This window comes from Microtus oregoni, unplaced genomic scaffold (genome assembly GCF_018167655.1).
Source record: "Microtus oregoni isolate MIOR12 unplaced genomic scaffold, Mior012 000021F_ref0000039, whole genome shotgun sequence".
In the NCBI taxonomy this organism is placed as follows: Eukaryota; Metazoa; Chordata; class Mammalia; order Rodentia; family Cricetidae; genus Microtus; species Microtus oregoni.
Window position 1 is genome coordinate 22,683,092 of NW_024543080.1, and position 19,786 is coordinate 22,702,877.

The 19,786-nt window shown below is 43.5% G+C and overlaps 1 protein-coding gene across 3 annotated transcripts in view; it reads left to right on the forward strand.

The window, feature by feature from the left end:
• Tec (tec protein tyrosine kinase) overlaps window positions 1–19,786 on the forward strand; it is a 106,041-nt gene that overhangs the window by 21,998 nt on the left and 64,257 nt on the right. For all 3 annotated transcript variants that reach the window (XM_041671293.1, XM_041671292.1, XM_041671291.1), the window contains exons 2-3: window positions 16,841–16,919; window positions 18,925–19,110. In XM_041671293.1, coding sequence (XP_041527227.1) covers window positions 18,973–19,110 — 138 coding nt within the window. In that variant the 5' untranslated portion in view covers window positions 16,841–16,919; window positions 18,925–18,972. The remainder of the gene's footprint in view (window positions 1–16,840; window positions 16,920–18,924; window positions 19,111–19,786) is intronic.

The window sequence follows — 19,786 nt, forward strand, 5'->3', positions numbered from 1 at the left end:
TTGAGACACTCATCTAGGCATATTATCTCATCTAGGCACATTATAACAGACCCAGACCATCAGAGAAGCACATATTAACCTTTTCCAAATTGACAGATATGTTTCAACGACACTATGTTTTATTATTTTCAATGTTTGATTTAATTTCCTGTCCCATAGAAAGAAAACCATGAATGTCTCTCCTTCCAGCTTTTGTCAAGAATAAAATTGGGATAACACCTAGCATATCTATACCAAAGATCATATTACCTGCTATCTATTTTTTGTTTTATTGCCACTTCTGAGTTAACCAGAAAGTAAGCTGTCTTGCTCAGCCGACATAAAAAATGCCAATTCCAAGGCGTCACTAACTAAGCCATTATCAAGCGTTAATATCTGAAGTAGTCTGCTGGGGAACGCTTTTGTTATTTTTGGCCAAATCCTGTTGAAAATATCGGGCAGCAGCTTTCATTTCTGTTAAAGTCCCCATCATCAGATTTCCCCTTGGAATTCAGTAATGGGAAGTTTTTCTTTTGATAAATTGGTATCATAAAAAAGATCACAATTTTCTGAGGCGCACGGCTGTTTCTCCCCTCCCCCCCCCCCCCCAGATTTGGGGAAGTTCCAGTTTCAACAATCACAGTTCTGAGTTCTGGCTATCAGGGTGGAGCAGAATTGTTGCCCGTGTGTGAATGGGAGCAGAGGGAATTCAACTCTGTGGGCCAGCCAAGAAAAGACAGAGAGGAAAATATCGATCAAAAGAGTGACGGTGGTTCCATTCACCGTTCTGTTCCCTGTGGCTGAGCGAGCGAATGAGCGAGCGAATGCCCTAGAGCGTGAGAGCACTCCCCTGGCCCTCCCCCGACCTGCCACTCCCCGTCTCGGTTGGCAGGGCTTCTCAGCAGTAGCTGCTGATGCCAGGTGTGGCTATCGTGGTTAAAGGCAAATGCCTTTTCATGAAGACCGCCTCCTGAGCCTAGTGCAGTAACTACTGTAAGGTCGAAACCAAGAAAACAGACCTGTGATTTCCTCTGGGCTACCTGGTTTAAAGAAATAAACCCAGGTCCCCCATTTCTCCCACCATCCTTCTGCCCCTGGGCTCTCACCTCCCTTCATGACTCAGTTGGGCCATTAATCTGGTTTTGACCAGTGGCGCAGGAGTGCATGGAAAATCTCAGAGGCGTGGATGTGTGTGCCTTGGTCTCTTGTAGTTTGAGACCCATATGAAGAAGCCCACAGGTCCCAGCATGTTCCGGCTACCAGCCTTCAGGTGCCCAGCCAGGACTGCTTGTCCATACAGTTTGATGCTAATGCGACTTGTAGAGTATTTTTATTTACTTATCAAATTTATTAATTGATGGTGTGCATGTGGGTGGGGTGTGGGGGGGCCACAGTGTTGTTGTAAAGGTCAGAGGACAATTTGAGGGAGTTGGTTCTCTCTTACTTTGTGGGTCCCAGGGATGGAACTCAGGTCATGGGGCTTAGGAGAAAAGCCTTTACCTACTGAGCCATCTTGCCAGTCCCATGTTTTTTTTTTGGTTTTTTTTTTTTTGGTATTTCAAGACAGGGTTTCTCTGTGGTTTTGGAGCTTGTCCTGGAACTAGCTCTTGTAGACCAGGCTGGTCTCGAACTCACAGAGATCCGCCTGCCTCTGCCTCCCGAGTGCTGGGATTAAAGGCAGTCCCATGTTTTTAACACTTTATTTTTGACAACTGCATACATGTACAGAATGTGTTGTTGAGATTGTATTAGTCCCCGTTACCCTGTCTTCTTCCAGTCTTACTGCATACATGTACAGAATGTGTTGAGATTGTATTAGTCCCCGTTACCCTGTCTTCTTCCACTCTTACTGGCCTTCCTCTTTTCCCCAAATAGTCCTTCTTCTAACCCCCATCATACACTGTGGTTTTGTTCCTTCTTCTAACCCCCATCATACACTGTGGTTTTTTTTTTTTTTATTATTTCAATGGTCACGTCATACCCAGAAGACAGCATTTCACAGTGTCTCCATCCTCCAGTCCCTACAGTCTTTCCACCACCTTCTCTGTGATGTCTCCTCGTCCTTGGAAGCAGTTATGTAAATCTTGTTTAGGGTTTAAACACTCAGCAGTCACTTTTTCTCAGTTGTTGACCAATTGTTAAGACTCTTTATTGGCTGACACCCTCAAAACAAAAAGAACCCTTTTGGACCCAGGCTGAGGACAAAGCACATGTCTATGGGTATGGCTCTTTGTTTTTGCTCTTACCAAAAGCGGGTAGAATTTCCAGTAACTTCTGGACAGTTCTGCCCATGCGGGGTGCTTAATCCAGAGACGGAACATCTGTCTTCACTGTGGCCTGTGCCTCCAGGGGAAGCAGACAAAGCTCGTTACTGCATTCTGTTTTACCATGAGTGCAGAAAAATAAGCTACCATGTTCCACTCGATTTTCCTCTTGGCAATTTATCTCTAACTCTTTTACTTTTAATTCTTCTCAGTCTGTTGTTTGCACGCTATACATGTGCTTCTTTATCTTAACATTCTTTCCTAGAGAATAAATTCAGTTGCATATGCAATACACCATTTGCATCCTTCAGAAGGGTGCAGGCCAGTGGCTTTGAGTCTCTCCAGGATAGGCAGTCTTCACTACTATCCAAGCTGTCGAGACAGATGTTACCCCCTCCCCAAAGCTGCCTCTCACCCTCACATTTCCCCTCTTCCCTTCCAATTAGTAGTCTGCTTTCAGCTGGTGTGCATTTATTCTTTCTGGACATTTTATCTACACAGAAGCGGCACACTCCGTAGTCCTTCGTGTCTCACTTCTATTGTATAATGCTTTCAAGATACGAACTGTTACCACGTTCCAGTTTTTCATTCCCTCTCGTGGTCAGGTACGAGTCCATCACATGGCTGTATAGTGTTTCGCTTGTCTCTTCATCCGTTGATAGCCCTCTGGGGTGTTCCCGCTTTGGGGCTATTGTTGGCAGTGCTAATCTGAGCATTCACGTGCAGGTTTTGTATGAAAATGTTTCAAGTCTCTTAAGTAGATATCTGAGTCATATGGTAACTCCGCACTTCACATTTGAGGAACTGCGCCAGGTCTTCCACAGCGTCCGGGCTCCTTTACATTCCAGCAGCAGTGTGGGGGATTCTGACTTCTCCGTGTTTGTATAGATTCTCCCCGTTTCTATGTTCTTTCTGTTTTTAGCCACCGTGATATGTATGAAGTGGGAATTTTCGGGACGTTGATTTGCATTTCCCTGCCGGCAAATGATGCTGAATATCATTTCATGGCTTATTGGTCATCTGTGTGGAATTTTTGGAGAAATGTCTGCTCAAGACTGTAGCCCACTGTAATGCATTTGCTTGCTTTGAGACAGGGTCACATTGCTTTGCCCAGGACAGCCTTGAGCTCTTGGCTCCAGCATCTTCCTCCTGTCTCTACCTGCCGTATGCTAGGATGCTTGGTGTGTGCTACTGTACTTGACTTCATTACTCACAAATTGGGTTGTTTGGCTTTTCTTTTCTTTCCCTTTCCTTCCCCCTCCTTCCTTCTTTTTCTCCCTCTCCCCCTTTCTTTTACTTTGCTTCTAAGGCTTGAAGCCTAGGCTGTGCGCATGCTATACTGTACACCTGTGCTACGAATATTTAATTATTAATTTAGAATATCTTTTATTTATTTATTTGGTGCTGACTTCCTCCTCTCCCTCCCTTGGAGTCCAGTTAGTGCTTCCTGCTGGAATAATGACTGATCTTGTTTACTTGATTCTTGTGCAGATGACTGTAGCTTCAATGACTTAGGAGCACTATGGCCAGGCCATGTCTCGAAGACAGCACATCACAGTGCTCCTTTTCAGCTTAATTCATATACTCTTCTGTTCCCTGAGCCTTGGTATAAGGTGGGGCTGGGGAGGGGGGTTGATGTATATATCTCATATAGGGCTGAGCAATCAATAGTCACTTTTTCTCAGCAATGTGTGTGTGTGTGTGTGTGTGTGTGTGTGTGTGTGTAAGAGAGAGAGAGAGAGAGAGAGAGAGAGAGAGAGAGAGAGAGACTCTCACTGAGTTTTGTAGGCTGAGTTGGGAGGCTGAGGCAGGTGGATCTCTTGAATTTGAGGCCAGCCTGGTCTACAGAGAGAGTTCCAGGACAGCCAGGGCTACACTGAGAAACTGTGTCTCAGAAAAAAAAATCAGACAAATGAACCAACAAACCCCCCAAAACCAAATCAACCAACCAAATAAAAAACCTGTGTTTAGTTTGAGGTAATGGAAATTTATACCTATGCTTCTTTTAAGAGTTTTGCAGTTTTATGGCTTTCATTTCTTATGTGGAGTAGGGATTCAACTTCATTTTTATCCAACTGTTTCTATACTATTTATTAAAAAGATTATTCTTTCTTCATTGACACTAGTAAAAAATCAATTGGCCATAGGTAAGTTTTTCTTCTGTACCCTTATTTTTAATTATTAAGAATATATAGTGGTATTGATAGTATAATGTTAGTTTATTCTCTTTGCTCGTGTTTATTCACATTAGAGTCTCCCCGCATATTTCAGTGACTGTAGTAATGCTACAGCAATTGAGACACAGAAGTGACACTAACTGCCAGTACTTCCATGGCACATACATGCTGACTATTGTTCTTAGTGTTTTACATTTATTAGCTCTGTTAATAAATCTGAACACCGAATATGGTATAGCTTTAGGGTTACATGTGTATGTGTTTGAAAGTTTCCTTTTTCTTAAGAATTATTTTGGGGAGATACTTATTAATATTAGCCTTTGATTCCCAAAATTATTATAGATAGTATGTTTCCTTTTCTTCACATGTAATCCATGTTAATAAATATATATTACCATATATAAAGTATAATATATATGGCAATATGATATGTAATATCCTAGATACATAAATGTAGAAGTAGGACTATTTGGGAAGAGCGACTATCACAGTGGGAGAGGGATAAGAACAGGAATGAACTGGGTGGTGGTGGCGCATGCCTTTAATCCCAGCACTTGGGAGGCAGAGGCAGGCTGATCTCTGTGAGTTCAATCCCAGCCTGGTCTACAGAGGGAGTTCCAGGTTGGTCTTCAAAGCTACACAGAGAAATCCCATCTCGAAAAAAACCAAGGGGGGGGGGGGGGGAATAAGAATGGGAATGAATGTGAGAAAACAGATTAGGTACTCATGACAATGTCCCAGTATAGCCCATCATTCTGTACAACTGGGACACGCCAGAATGAGTGCCAAAGTGACTGTGATGTTAGTAATAGCATGCATGAGCAAAGGGAGGGGCTGGTGTTTGCCAAGTTTGTTTGGGCTTTAATGTCTCTCAGTAGAGAAGCTGGATCTGGTGATTTCTGGTTTGGCGTGGCTGGGCCTTACAATCCATGTTGGGGTACCATGCCTCACTGTCACACGTGGTAGCAGCACATAAGCGGGGTGCAGGGGAGCCCTTTATGGCATCGCATCAAAACCCACGGGACTGTAAGCCCAGTGAAGAGGAGGCCTTCCGGTGTGCGTTTTTGTGTCTGTTCCAGTGCCTGATACAGAGTGCAGTTGCAGCAGAGTGTTTACTGAAACACAAGGGAACAAATAAACACAGTTATAAAGGACTCGTTTGGGTTTTGTTTTCAATAGTAGAAATAGTTTTCTCCCCCTTAGGACTCTTTGTACTTGAGTAAGAATGGAGGAGATGGAGTATTTAAACTAATACAAGCTTTTTTTTTTTTTTTCTGCTTGTGCTTCTTCAAGCCCTGTGCATATCTCAGTGCTGGGGCCTCAGCCTGACAGTGCCCTGTTCCACTGTATTCCATGGGTGACAACTTACTGGGTTTTCATGCCTAGCCCAGGTTACCACCTTTTTTGTTTTGTTTTGTTTCGTTTATTTTTTGAGAAAGAAACTTGTCAGAAATCCATACTGGCCTGAAACTCACTGTGTAGCCCAGGCTGGTCCTGAACTCTTGTCAATCCTCCTGCCTCCACCTCTACAATGCTAGGATACAAATGTACATCACCACTCCCAGCTCCCTGGAATTCCCTTTACTCCTGACTTTCTGCCTCAGCAGAAGCTGTCTGTGGTCTAGCACAGGGTAAATAAATCGCTAGCTTTTGTGTTATCTGCTCTTTTGACTAGGCTGTGAGTGGCTTCATCTAATGGCTCTGTCTAATGTTTTATTTTGTCTTCCAGAGCCTGAGAACATAGCTCGCACTCAACCAGTGCACAGTTAACAGTTGCTGAGTGTATAAATGTGAACCAGTTCACAGTAAACATACGGCAAGAGCCAACTTAGCAAGGGTTGCCCAGCCGTTTGCTCATGTCTAAGGTGTGCATCGCCTTGTTGTTCCTACGAAAGTCCTTTGAGGTTGGTACCACCATCCTCATTATTCTCACGAGTGGTAAGATAGCAAATAAGGAGTACACGAAGTTCTGTGAAGCTAAGGTCTGAGTCATGTTCATCAGCTCAGCCGTTCCAGGTGCTTCCACTAATTCTTGTCCTTAGGTAAGTTCACTGTGAGTAACTGGCGGAATGAGGAAGTGGAGGGTGATACCAGGACAAGCATCTTCAGGATAGTGTTCAGAGAACCATTGCCTCATCAACAGTTGGTTCTCTTAGAAATCCAGTCATGGTGCTACATATCCATAGTCCCAGGCTGAGACAGGAGAATTGCTACCTAACTTAAAAAAAAAGAACCTTTTTGGTCTTTCAATATATGAAAAGATACATGCTCACCTCTGACGTGGTGATTCCCTGTTTAAATCAGCAGCTCTCTTGGGAGCCAGTAGGTGTCTAGCATATTGAGCTAGAATAATTAGAACAATGCTCGAGATCATCAGCTTCAGCCTGTACATCTTCCAAAGAGTATCAAAGAGGCCCCAGAATCTGTGAGTTTTGCCTTCAGTGTTCTTGTTTATCTAGGACAGAGGGGGCTTCTCTCACCATAAGCCACCGCCTTATGTTAAAGGGCCTTTCAGAACAGCGCCGGGCACAGGATGCTCCGTTTAAAGGCTCTGCACAGCATAGACCTAGCTCCCAGGAGCATCTCAGAGAAGACACAGTCTGCTGTCAGTTAGAATTCCTAGATGCTCACTGAAAATGCGGGTGGGTGTTTGCAATACAAAGACTGCCAGCTGATGGTGAGGGTCATGTGACCTTTAACTTCATAAAAAAGAGTTTTCCTTTGTGTCTCTCCAGTGACAGCAAGAGACACAAAAAGAGTGAAGGCTCTAAAGCATATACTTTTGTTATCTCTGTGATTCTGGTTCTGAAGTAATACACGAAGGCCATATATAATTGCTAAATGCCTACTTTATTCCAGGCAAGGTTCTGACTACCAGGTCATGCTAAACGTATATTCTTTTGCTTAATTTATGTGAGAACAAGTAGTCAGACTTGAAAACACATTTTTGAGAAATTGGTGTGAGACAGAATGAAAACTTACATATCCCATCCGTTTCCTTCCCCTGATTTGTGCAGATCCTCCCCACCCCGACCTGCCCAACTCCATAGCATTCCTTTCTCTCTCTCTTTAGAAACAGGCAAAGAAAAAGACCAAACAAACCGAAATTAAAAACAAAGCAAAACAACAAAAACTAAAGAAAAACACAAGAAACAAAAAACACAGACAAACACACATATCATAAAAACACAAAAATTGGAAACCATATATACAAGCAAAAGATCAGTAATCCTCCCCACTCAAGACCCAAAAATACTCAAAAAAGCAAGCCATACAAGATAGGAAGTCTACAGAAATACACTGTGCTCATTTTTGTGTTAGTTATCTTCTGCTGGGTGCAGGGCTTGCCTTTAAGTGTGGTTTATATACACCACAGTGAGACTTCCTTAGAGAAAACAAAATTTTCCTTCGCAAGTGGATGTCAAATGGAGAGAGCTTCTTGCTCAGGGATGGGAGCTCCTGCCCACTTCCCCTCTCAGTTACAGGACCTCATCTGGCTTGAACCTCTGCAGACCTTATGCATGCGGCCACACTCTAATCCGTGTTAGTCTGATTTCCGTGACATCATCTACCATCTATGGCTCTTGGTGAGAGATCCATGAGCCTTGTGAGCATAAAGAGACTGCATTTAGGTCTGACTGTCCCAGGGTCTCTCACTCGCTGCACATTTTCCAGTTGTGGGTCTCTCTGTTAATTTCCATCTACTGCAAGAGGAAACAGTTTGCTTATAAGAATTTCATAGTGTGCTAGAAAAAAATTGGGCACCGATTTATTTTATGGACTAGGTGGTGGATTCTCGAATCATGGAATTTTAGACTATAGTGGCAGAACGTGATACAGAGATTTAGGTCAGGTAATATACAAATGGGAAAATGCCCAGTTTAAGGACTTTTGTATATTAGCAGAATTTATGCGTGACAAGATGTTTTTGATTTGGAGGATATTTGATTTGGGGGATGGCAGTAGAAGTACTGGGGCGGTGGTAAATGGAAAGTCATGTGATAACTATTCAGGCCTTTCCCCGATCCTGGAGGTTCCGTGGATCCTCCTCCGTTCTGTAATATCTCGACTGTCCCGGGTTTGTTTCTCTCTCAGCATTTGTCTCGTGTGTCTGAATAATTTTTTCTCCACAGGAATGCATTTGGATCCTAGAATTAAATCCAAGTGGAAAAACGCTTCTAGTCAGTCTCTTTTCATTTCAGCCACACGCTTGGGCTGCCTCTGCTTTAAAAAGTGAAGAATATGTGGAATTAAAAGTCACTTTTTTTTTGTTTTGTTTTTTGAGACAGGGTTTCTCTGAATTACAGTCTTAGCTGTCCTGGAACTAGCTCTTGTAGGCCAGACTGGCCTCAAACTCACAGAGATACGCCTGCCTCTGCCTCCCAAGTGTTGGAATTAAAGGTGTATGCCACCACTGCTTGGCTAAAAGTCACTATTCTTTAGCTAAGACCCTTGCTTCTCTGTTTAGCTTCATTCGTATAGTAACAAAATACTAAAAAATGAAAACTCATCCCAGAGTTTAAGTATTAAGTATCCAATATTAAAACTAAAAAACTACTACAAAACATTTGAAAACAGCCAGGGTTTCTCTGTGTAGCCCTGGCTGACCTGGAACTCACTTTGTAGACCAGGCTGGCCTTGAACTCACAGAGATCCACCTGCCTCTGCCTTCCGTGTGCTGGGATTAAAAGCATGTGTAAAGCCTGTAAAGCCTGCCTTTTCTATGTGTGGTTCCGGTTGACACTTGATAAACTTTAGAAGAAACTTATATGTCAGGATGTGGCCATCAAGATTGACACCTGTTTTCTTTATGTGTTCGCTGTCTCTAACCTCCTGTCAGCATTCTGCTAATATGCTGTTTCCTTACTGAAGTGATTCATTAGACTCTGAAAGGGGGTATTGATGTACTCTTTGGTTACCCCAGCCTGGAGAACATTTGGGGTTAACAATAATTCCAATATATTTCATGTAATTCACTCTTATAGCTCCCATAGATTTTAGTACCCTTCCTTCTTTCTAAGTCTATTTGCACAGATCATGTCTTGTTCATTTTTGCGACCACCTGCATGCCTCATGAGTGGCTCGTCATGCATCCTGGATATGCAGTACATGTCAGAATGAGCGGTTATACTCATGTCTGAAATCATTCCTGCCAACAGATTTGCTCATGAGTTGAGCATGGAGGAATGGTGGACGAGGGAAGAAGGAGCACCTGAAGAAGGATGGGAATTGGCAGGGGTTTCAAGATAAGCAAATTGAGAATGGCTTGACCAAGACCAGCCAGTGTGCCCTGGTTATCTGCTGCCAGGTCACTTGTCCTCAGCACTTTGAGTAGCCAGGAGCCCACATTAATCATTGCCCACCGCAAACAGAAGCGTCTTTGACCGAGGGAGATTCAGCGCGTCTGCTCCTTTGATGACGAGTGCTATGAAAGATTGTATTGATTTCATGGGCTGCTCTAGTAACCACTTATTTTCTTAAAACTTACCATTCTCAGACAGAGCTTTGATGATGAATGGAGTTCTAAGATCTGTTGGCTGCAGCTGCCACATCCTCAGACTATCTGCAACACTGACCAGGGATATAACTTTGGTGGCTTAAGTCTGTCACTGGTGAGAAGGTGACATTCTTTTTCCGTTGTCTTCTTCAGAATATTAGTGTTCAAAGTCTGGTAAGATCTGTTTTAAGCTTTTAATAGCAGCCAAGGTAAATGGTAAAGTTATCTTTAGCCGCAGGGAGACAAAGACAAAGGGGACTTCTTCTGGCCGTTTAGTTTTATGCAAAGAAGCTCTTTGTAGCCAGGCATGGTGGCACATGCCTGAAGACCCAACATTTATGTGGCAAAGGCAGAAGAACCATGAATTCCAGGCCAGCCTGGACAACATGCTGAAACCCTGTCCCCTAGTGAAACTAAAAAATGTATTTGTAACCGAGTTCTATATTATTTGAGAGATGAACGGGAGCATTTGAGGATATTCTTACCTTCATCAAAACCTCCCCAACTACAAACTATGATATTCCCATCAAAGGATGTGGAATCTAGACCAACACAAGGAAGGAAGCCGAAGACAGATTTCCCTAGACATAGTCACCTGTGTCCTGGCACCTGGGAAACCCACGAGGGTGGACAAAGCGCACAGAAAGCGCACAGGAAATCTGCGCTATTTGTTCCTGGCTGAGAGGAGACCGCTCCCTTGAATTTTGGGGATCGTCAGGTTCCTCCTTACTCAAAGGGTGTCTCTGTGGCCATCTGAAGATGAATCCAGTTGCTTTCCATAATCTTGTTGACCGAGGCGGCTCAGAGCTCAGTAGCCTTTCCTTCCCCTCTGCCTTCCTTTCCTGAAGAGTTCCATGAGTAGGGCCGGTGCCGCCTGAGCAGGACCGGGGCTCTGAGTAGGACTGGCGCCGCTAGCAGGACTGGGGCCGAGAGCAGGACTGGGGTCGTGAGGAGGATTGGGGCCGTGAGCAGGACTGGGGTCGTGAGCAGGACTGGGGCCGTGAGCAGGACTGGGGTCGTGAGCAGGACTGGGGTCGTGAGCAGGACTGGGGTCGTGAGGAGGATTGGGGCCGTGAGCAGGACTGGGGTCGTGAGGAGGATTGGGGTCGTGAAGAGGACTGGAGCTGTAGCTGCTCTCCTGGGATTAAAGCCCAGCTCTTGTTCTCAGTTTGTGAGATGCTTTAGAAAACTGTCGACAGAAGGGGATTGATGTGATGCTTATGAAATACCTGGTAGATTGGACAGTGTCAACATAGAGCAAAATAGTAAAAGAAAGCACAAACCATGCCTAGGCTGGTGCGATATGCCCTTAGTGCCAGTCACGCAGGAGGCTGAGTCGGGAGGCTCTCTTGAGGCCTGGGACTAACTAGGCAATATAGGGGGGACTTATATCACAAAACAGGTAAAAGTTAATCATGAAGTTTATGATTTTAATACATTTTCTGTGTAAAGGACCATTCTTCGTGGTTTGCTCACCTTTCTGTATTTCACAGGTATCAGGACACAGACAGCTATTTCTGGGGAAATTTGTCTTGAGCTTCCTTTCCTATGTTGATCTAGATTCCATAGCACTTGACAGATACAAGTATCACAGTTTGTCTTTAGGTGTTTTTGTAGACTTTTTTTTTCCTGCCTCTGGAGAAGAGAGAACACACATCTGTTACTCCACTCTTTTCTAACCTTTTCTGACTGTCAGAGATGATCATGTTTATTTTGTCAGCCTTTTTAGTTTTAAATCTGTTGATTGGCTTCCGTGTCCTGCTGATCTAAGTCCATCCTTCTACAATTTCCTGAGGGAGCTCTCGCCCTATTTCACGGAACAGAGTTTGCCCCACTCAGCAGTTTCATAGAAAGCCAAATTGATCTATATAACTTTATCTCTTGGTAACCTCTTGATAATGGGTGGCACCCCGTGTTACTCGATATTTCAAGTTTATGTTCTACTCTACTTCCTCTTCCACCTCTGTCACTACTGAAGAGAAAGTGGCTCTCTTGCACAACCTGCCCTCCCACCCACACGGAAACACACTTCCTGCCCTCCGCAAACATTTATAATTGCAGCAAGAATATTACTTATTATTTACATTATTGTGATGCCATGGGTATGATCTATATAGCCAGGCTTGGGATGTACTGTGGTTGCTTCTGTATGCCTTTTCTGTATGATTTCTTAAAAATTTTTCCCTGGCATTAGTTAGTTTTATTTCTTACATTGATTATGCCTAGCTAACTTTTTTTTTTAAATCCTTCTCATTTTAATTGTTTGGATAGGAATGTGCTATAAATTTTGTTTGTTTATTTGTTTGTTTGTTTTTGAGACAAGGTTTCTCTGTAGCTTTGGTGCCTGTCCTGGAACTAGCTCTTGAAGATCAGGCTGGCCTTGAACTCACAGAGATCTGCCTGCATCTGCCTCCCAAGTGCTGGGATTAAAGGCATGCGCCACCACCGCCCAGTTTATATTTGTTTCCCCATTCCTCTTCCTTCCTCCTCTCTCCCCTTCTAGCTAACTTATTTCGGTTTCATCTTCTAGAAGAATTCTTCCAAGGAGCCTGCTAACTTGATCCTTTGGACAGGATGGTCCCTTTGCTTGCTGCTCTTTGTCATCTTGAAATGTCATTTCATTCCACCTGGGAATTTCCCTTCATCGTGATGAGAGATCGGGAGGTCTTCTTGCCCTTTCTCGTGTTAGAATCTTTGATTCCAGAACTCTCTGTGTGTTTATTGCCTTATTTTGGTAGAACACATTATCAGGTAGTTTTCCAGAAGAGTAAAGAGGAGGCAAACAACTCAGAACCTTGCGTAGATGAATGTTATACTATTTATGATCCTATACTGTTATTGGTAGTCTGCTGAGTATAGAGTTTAAGTTAGGAATCCATTGTCTTCTGATGATGCTTCTCCCATTTTCTCAGTTTCCAGTTTCTTCTAAGTAGAAACCCTCTGTTTCTGAGCTGCCAGGATTGCTTGTGGTGATCACCACTCTGGATTCTCATCTTTCCTATTATTACCCACTTTTAAGCTTTTTGAGTCTTCTGTTTATTTCCATAATTTTGAAATTTTATAAGATGTAGCTTGACTTGGTCATATTTTAATCTGGATATAACTTTTATTTTGGCAAAACTCTTAAATTTTTAAAAAATTTTTCTCAGGGGCTGGAGAGATGGCTCAGTGGTTAAGAGCATTGCCTGCTCTTCCAAAGCTCCTGAGTTCAATTCCCAGCAACCACATGGTGGCTCACAACCATCTATAATGAGGTCTGGTGCCCTCTTCTGGCCTGAAGGCATACATGTAGACAGACTATTGTATATATAATAAATAAATAAATAAATAAATAAATAAATAAATAATTTTCCTCTTCCTATTGTTTTATTCTAGAACTCTAAGTTTCACACTCTGGGCTTCTGGGTGGGCTCTCTAATGCAGTTGTGTTTTCTTCCCAGTTCATTGTCTGCTTGGTTTTCTGTTTTATTTCTTGTATTTTAACTCTTCTGAGTTTTTAATGTCTGCGCTCTTGATGCCCAGTGTCCCATCCCACCCCTCGGCACTTCATGGCTTACTCTGGCTATGTCCCCACCTTGTCTCAACTGTGTTCCATGTTAAGATCTTTCTGGAATTCTTTGGTGATCCTAAGCTTTCTTCCATTTTGTGTTTGGAGTTGGGCCTTGTTGGCACTGGGCCTGACTATAAGATGATGTATTTGTGTTTTCTCGGGGAGGAACACTCTTGTGCCTGGTTTCGATGGTGCTAGTTGGTCTGTATTGAATCCAGTGTTCTGGACCACATGGTATGAAAGAGCTGGGTGGTCAAAATTCACTTGTATGTGCTTCGACCCTTTGACCTTAGTTCCCATGGTACCCCTGCCTCTGCTTCGACCCTTTGACCTTAGTTCCCATGGTACCCCTGCCTCAGGTCTTCATTTCTCTCAGGATAGAGCTTCTGTCTTAAGTTTCATGAAGAAAAAAAATAACAACCCCCCCCCCCCAAATTGAGACCAATTCAAACCCTAGAATTGAGATGGCTATCTACCTAGACTCTTAACACAGAGGAGTGAATATGTTTTATATCTTAAATAGACCTGCAAAAAATTCTCTTGGGGCTGAGCGTGGAGGTGCTTTGTGAGTTTGAGGTCTACATGACTTACATCGAGAGTTCCAGGCCAACCAGAACCACATAGTGAGAGCCTGTCTGACCCCCTTCCCCTGAAAAATTAGTTCCTTTCTTTAGAGAGTTTGGGAAGTAGCTCAGTTGGTAAAGTCTTTGCCGTGAAAGTATCAGGGCCTGAGTTCTGTTCACCAGAATCCACAGAGAAAGTATAGAAGCGCATGCCTGCTACCCAAAGCTGGGGAGACAGAGACAGGCAGCTCTCTGAAGCTTGTTGGCTAGTGTGTCAGTGAGCTCCAGGTCCTATGAGAGACACTGTTCAAAAAGTAAGGTAGAAATCAATTGGTAAAGGTAACATGTTAATCGCTGGCCTCTGTTGTACCCTCATCCTTATATGCACACATTCTCTCTCTCTCTCTCTCTCTCTCTCTCTCTCTCTCTCTTACACACACACACATATGCATGCACACACGCACACATGCTTCAGTTTCTTCTTTACCACTACTTCTAGAGCTTCTGGACTTGGTGACTTAGTTTTTATACTATCTAGAGGTTTTCAGGTATAAAATTATTTGTTTCCAGGTGCCTCTCTGTGCCTCCCTTGGTTAGATCTAGCATGTACTTGTCTTCTAGTTTCTGAAATTTATTTATTTATTTATTTATTTAGTATCTTTTTCTGGCTTCTACTTTTGAGTGTTAATTTCTTTTAAAATTTTTTTATTTATTTCTAAACTTATTTTTTTTTGTTTTTTTAATTTATGTGTTTGTGTAGGGGGCAGGATATGTATGTGTGAATGCAGGTGGCTGTGGAGATCAGAAAGGGTGTTGGGTTCCCTAGAACCACAAAACGGGTGCTGGGAACCAAACCTGGGTCATCCTCAAGAATAGCACAAGTTCTTAACCACTAAGCTATCTCTTCAGTCCATCAGAGTGTTAATTTCTTAATAACAACAAGTAAATACAATAGCTGTTTTTGATGGTCTTCCAGGATGGCAGTGGGTATGTTCAGCCTCTTTAACTGGACATTTCCGTGAGTAGAGATATACTTCCTTTCCACCCTACAAAGGACAATGGCTTTTGCTGGCCAGAATTTTCCATTGACCTATGAATTATTACCAGGCAGTGAATTTGTGTGGTGTGGAATAGTACGAAGAGTCCTTCATTTGGAACCAGGAGAGATTTATTTATTTTTCTTGATCTTGGTCTGTGATACTTTGGGCAATACGCCTAATTGAATGTTAGTTTTCTAATTTGTGAGGCAAAGGGGGTGATGTGTGAGATCTCTTTCAGCTCACATGGTATGATTCTGTATGACCATGAGTCTCTCAATAAATCAGATTACCTGGTTCCCTCCTCACCGTGAAGTCATTAAACAGCCGTTTCTCTTATCTCTGGTGTTGGGATCTTTTGCTTCGAGAACCACAGTTAAGCTCTAGCTGTCCTCCGGTGCCTTCCGAGAATCTGTGCACCGTTGGGTAGCAGAGGAGTTGCTCTTTGGATCGGAACAACACATGCGTGTCTAGAGCCTAACTTGTTTCTCCTCTGGTAATCTTCCCTAAGGAGCCATTTTTTCCCTTCCTGGAAACATAAAAAGATTTCTAAAGAAGTGGAATTTGCATACCAATAGTTTCTCAGGAAAACAAAAGAGAGCACCTCTATCTCCCCCAAATATCTATTTCTATCTCATCTCTATCTATCTCTATATTTTTGAGACAGAACCTTATTATGTAGGCTAGGTTTGGTTTGAGTCTTACAATCTTCTTGCCTCAACCTCTTGAGTGTTGTTATTCACAATATACACCCAAATGAACAGGACAAAATTGCAATATAGCAAGAGGACCAACTTAGATGCGAAAAGAATGGTTTGCCTTTGATTTCCCAGTTAACATGCACATGGATTAATGGGTCCAGGTTGTAATTATTTATCAAGAGTTGTGGGCTGCAGACCTCTGGCCCCTTGACTCTCTTTGCCTGCCTCATACCCTTTGCCTGCTGGAGTGAACTGAGCAAAACAACCTGTTTACCTGTGCCTGCAACTGCTCTGAGCACGAGACCCTGATGGCAGGAGAGTGGTGTCTGGTGGGCCTGTGACTGAGAGATCCTGAGAGCTGGGGCATGGCCAGAGCCCTCTATAAGCTGCACCTGAGCACAATAAAGTTGGCGTTCTTGTTTCAAGGACGACCTGTGTCCCGTGTCTCTGTCTGTCTTTCTGTGTGTAAAGTTTCCAGCCAAGTTCCCAGTTCGCGTACCGTCTTACCGTCTGCTATAAGCACCAAGAGTGGTAAAAAGAAGCACAAAGCTTCAGGCTCTTCCTTTAAGATGGCGGCTCACAGTTCTACCTGCCCATAGAATTATAATGTCCAGGCCCCACTTCAGATCTAAAAAATATTAAAGGAAAATGAAAACAGAACCTAGATATCTGTATTCAAAATTTATTCTGAGGATTCCAATGTACATGTTAGTATATTAATAACTAGGTGAGAAGTTAAGCTTTATTCATTGTTACAGATATGGAAGAATATGATTACCTTTGTCATGAATGAGATTATGGGTACAGATATCGGAAGATTGCCATTATCTAGAGACATGGAAAAGGACTACATTGTGGGGGTGGTGAGTTCTGAGTTGATGGAGTTGTCATAGATGGAGAGGGAGGAGTGGGGAGAGTACTGTAGACCAGGGAATGGATACTGCGAGGGGTGGCCCTGCCATATTTGTATTTGGAGTGACTGGGGAAGAGTCAAAAAGAAAATCAGATGTCAGATTGCAACCGCACTGTGAACCTCTTCAGAGTCAGACTAAGTGTTGACTTTATCCTGCAGGAGTTGGGTGACCCTAAGGATGTCTGCTGAATGAAATGACCTGCTGGAACTTTGGAGACTGATTCAGCAAGAAGAAGGGGTATGTAGTTAGAATTAAATGAGGCATGAGTGTTGGTAATGGAAGCCCAGTTGGGAAGGTGCTGCTGTTGTCTAGCTGTGAGCTGAGGATGCTCTGAGCTGGGGAAATTATGGTGGAGGTAAATATGGCTGTCTTCGTTAGGGTTTTGTTGCTGTGACGAGGACACCATGGCCACAACACCTCCTTTCTTCTAAAGCAAAGCATTTAATTGGGCCTGGCTTACAGTTTCAGAGGTTTAGTCCATTATCATCATGGCGGGAAGCATGGCAGCGTGCTGGCATACATGGTACTGAAGAAGGAGCTGAGAGTTCCACATACAGATTGACAGGCAGCAGGACATGAACTGAGACAGACTTTTTCCATCAACACCACACCTATTTCAACAAGGTCATGCCTCCTGATAGTGCCACTCTCCATGAACTTATGAGGGCCATTTCTATTTAAACCACCACAATAACCATAATAGACACTTGTATAGCATTTTCACAGTAAGTTTATTATCTATATCTCATTTAAACCTCACTCTGACCCCGCCATACCTTCTGAATAAAGGGGTGGATGTTTACAGGCTATGCTGTTGGAGAAACCCTCATAGACATCGGAGGAGCCCAAGTGGTTGATGGTCATGAGTAAGAGAGTGTAGTTGCGGTAGGACACTAAAGTTATCAGGTTGGAAGAAGGTATGATAGAATTCCTTAGTAGCTCAGTATCCAGTCTCTGGCCACCCTGTCAAGTAACTGTTGCATGTGCTTCAAGAGACTCCTTTTGTTTCTGTAGTTTGATATGCAATTACTTCTTGAAAGGACATGGAGAAGGCAAGGAAAGGGATAGTTGCCCTTAATTCAGCTTGTCTCAGGGAAGTGTCTGCAGGTCTCTTCTGAGAACCTTTGGGTTCTAAAATGGTTGAGAATTTAATTTCCTTCCTTCCTTCCTTCCTTCCTTCCTTTCTTCCTTCCTTCCTTCCTTCCTTCCTCAAGCTTCTTCTATCCTCTTCTGCCCTCCTCTCTCCTCCTCTCTCCTCCTTTCTTCTCCCCTCTCCTCTTCTCCTCCCCTCCCCTTCCCTTCTCTCCCCTCCTCTTTTCCCCCCTTTACTCCTCTCTTCTTTCTCTCCCCTCCCCTCCCTTCCCTCCTCTTTCTTTCTCCCTCCCTTTCTTTCTGCATGCCATGGGGAGTTCTGGTGACTGAGCTCAGGTCATTAGGTTTGGAGGAAAGCACCTTTACCAATTGAGTCACCTCGCCAGCTCTTGTTTAAGTTTCAAGGCTCTAGGTACAGGACTACTGATCTTTGTACCCAGGTGGGTCGTCCTGAGGAGGGTTAGCTCTGACTGGGTGGGCTTCTTTTCTCTCGAGGTCTGGATAGGAGCCATACATGGAGCATAGTAATGGAGATACTATATAATTACTATATAGTAATGGAGTAATAGAGATGGATAGGGCCATGCCTGTAGCTCCCCTTTGACGCCGCTCCGATGCCAGGTCCCGATGACATCCTTCCTCAGTTAGTGTGGATTGTACCCACTACCATGCTCAGATCACTTACGCTATGGTGTAATTATTTTGGGTGTAAACTAGCTGGGCGGCTGCCGGGAACGCAGCCCACCACTCCTTTTACAACAATGCTGTGTGTTCTGGCATGTGTTTCAGATCCCATGATCTTGAAGCCTAAACCAACAATACAGGCAGTGGAATGCCCTTTGCCGTCTGAGATATTTGTTCTCTAAAGTCAAATAGCAGAGTGTGTTAGAGAGCTGAGGGATACCAGGAGAGACAAAGGCATACATCACCATCATCATCATGGAAAATCTTGATTAGCATTTCCTAGGAAATGGCTGGGCAGGATGGAGGTTGAACTAAGAGAGGAAGTCCTTTGGGCCTTGCACAACCCAATCTGGACACTTAAGACCCTCCTAGCTGGAGGGTGAGGAGGGCCTCTATTCGTAATTTAAAATTGCAGTAGCATTAGAAAATTAGCACCGTATCCTCACTGTTTATTTTCTTACTTTAGAATCCCGGGATCTTCAATGGCAGGAGAAAGAGCGACCAGAAGACCGAGATGAATTTTAACACTATCCTAGAAGAGATTCTTATTAAACGGTCCCAGCAGAAAAAGAAGACATCCCCGCTAAACTACAAAGAGAGACTTTTTGTACTTACCAAGTCCGTGTTAACCTACTACGAGGGTCGAGCGGAGGTAGGAGACAGTCTATTCTGCTGCATTCAGCGTCGGTACCATTGAGCAGGTGATGCTCTCCACTGAGTTAGTGGACTTGAGGTGATGGTTTGTTGTTATTTGGACTTGAAAGGTGAGATTTAGCATGTGCTAGAATTTGGCACAAGTCTGTCGTTATAGGTTAAGATATATGGCTATGCATTTGGTGTCAGAACTAATATTAATCTGACAGAGAAAATACATTCCTGCTTTTCCTGTTTGTTGTAGGTCCTTATTGAATCTATTAGGCTTTTCCCCACAACCCGTCATATTATGTCTCAGAGCCCAAGCTGCTTTGTGTGAACGTTTCTTCATTACTTGAAGCTTAGGTGAACCATTTATTGAAGTTGATTGCAGAGGAATTCTTCAACTCTTGATGCTGAGCATCTCCTGCAGTGATCTTTGCTGGGGCAGGGAGAGCAGAGAAGCGGTGTCTCGTGAGCTCCTGATGTGGGGTGTTGCGATACAGTGAGGCTTAGGCTAGGCAGCTTCTAGCTTTCCACAAGGAATGTGAATGAGTGGCTCTCTCTGGGCCAATGTAAAATCTTGCCATGGCGGACGTGGTCTTTTTGCTACTGCCATAGTCTTCTGTTCTAGAAATTCCTTTGGGGTGTAGAGAATGACTGGGAACTAGATTTCTCTTGACAGCATGCTTCAG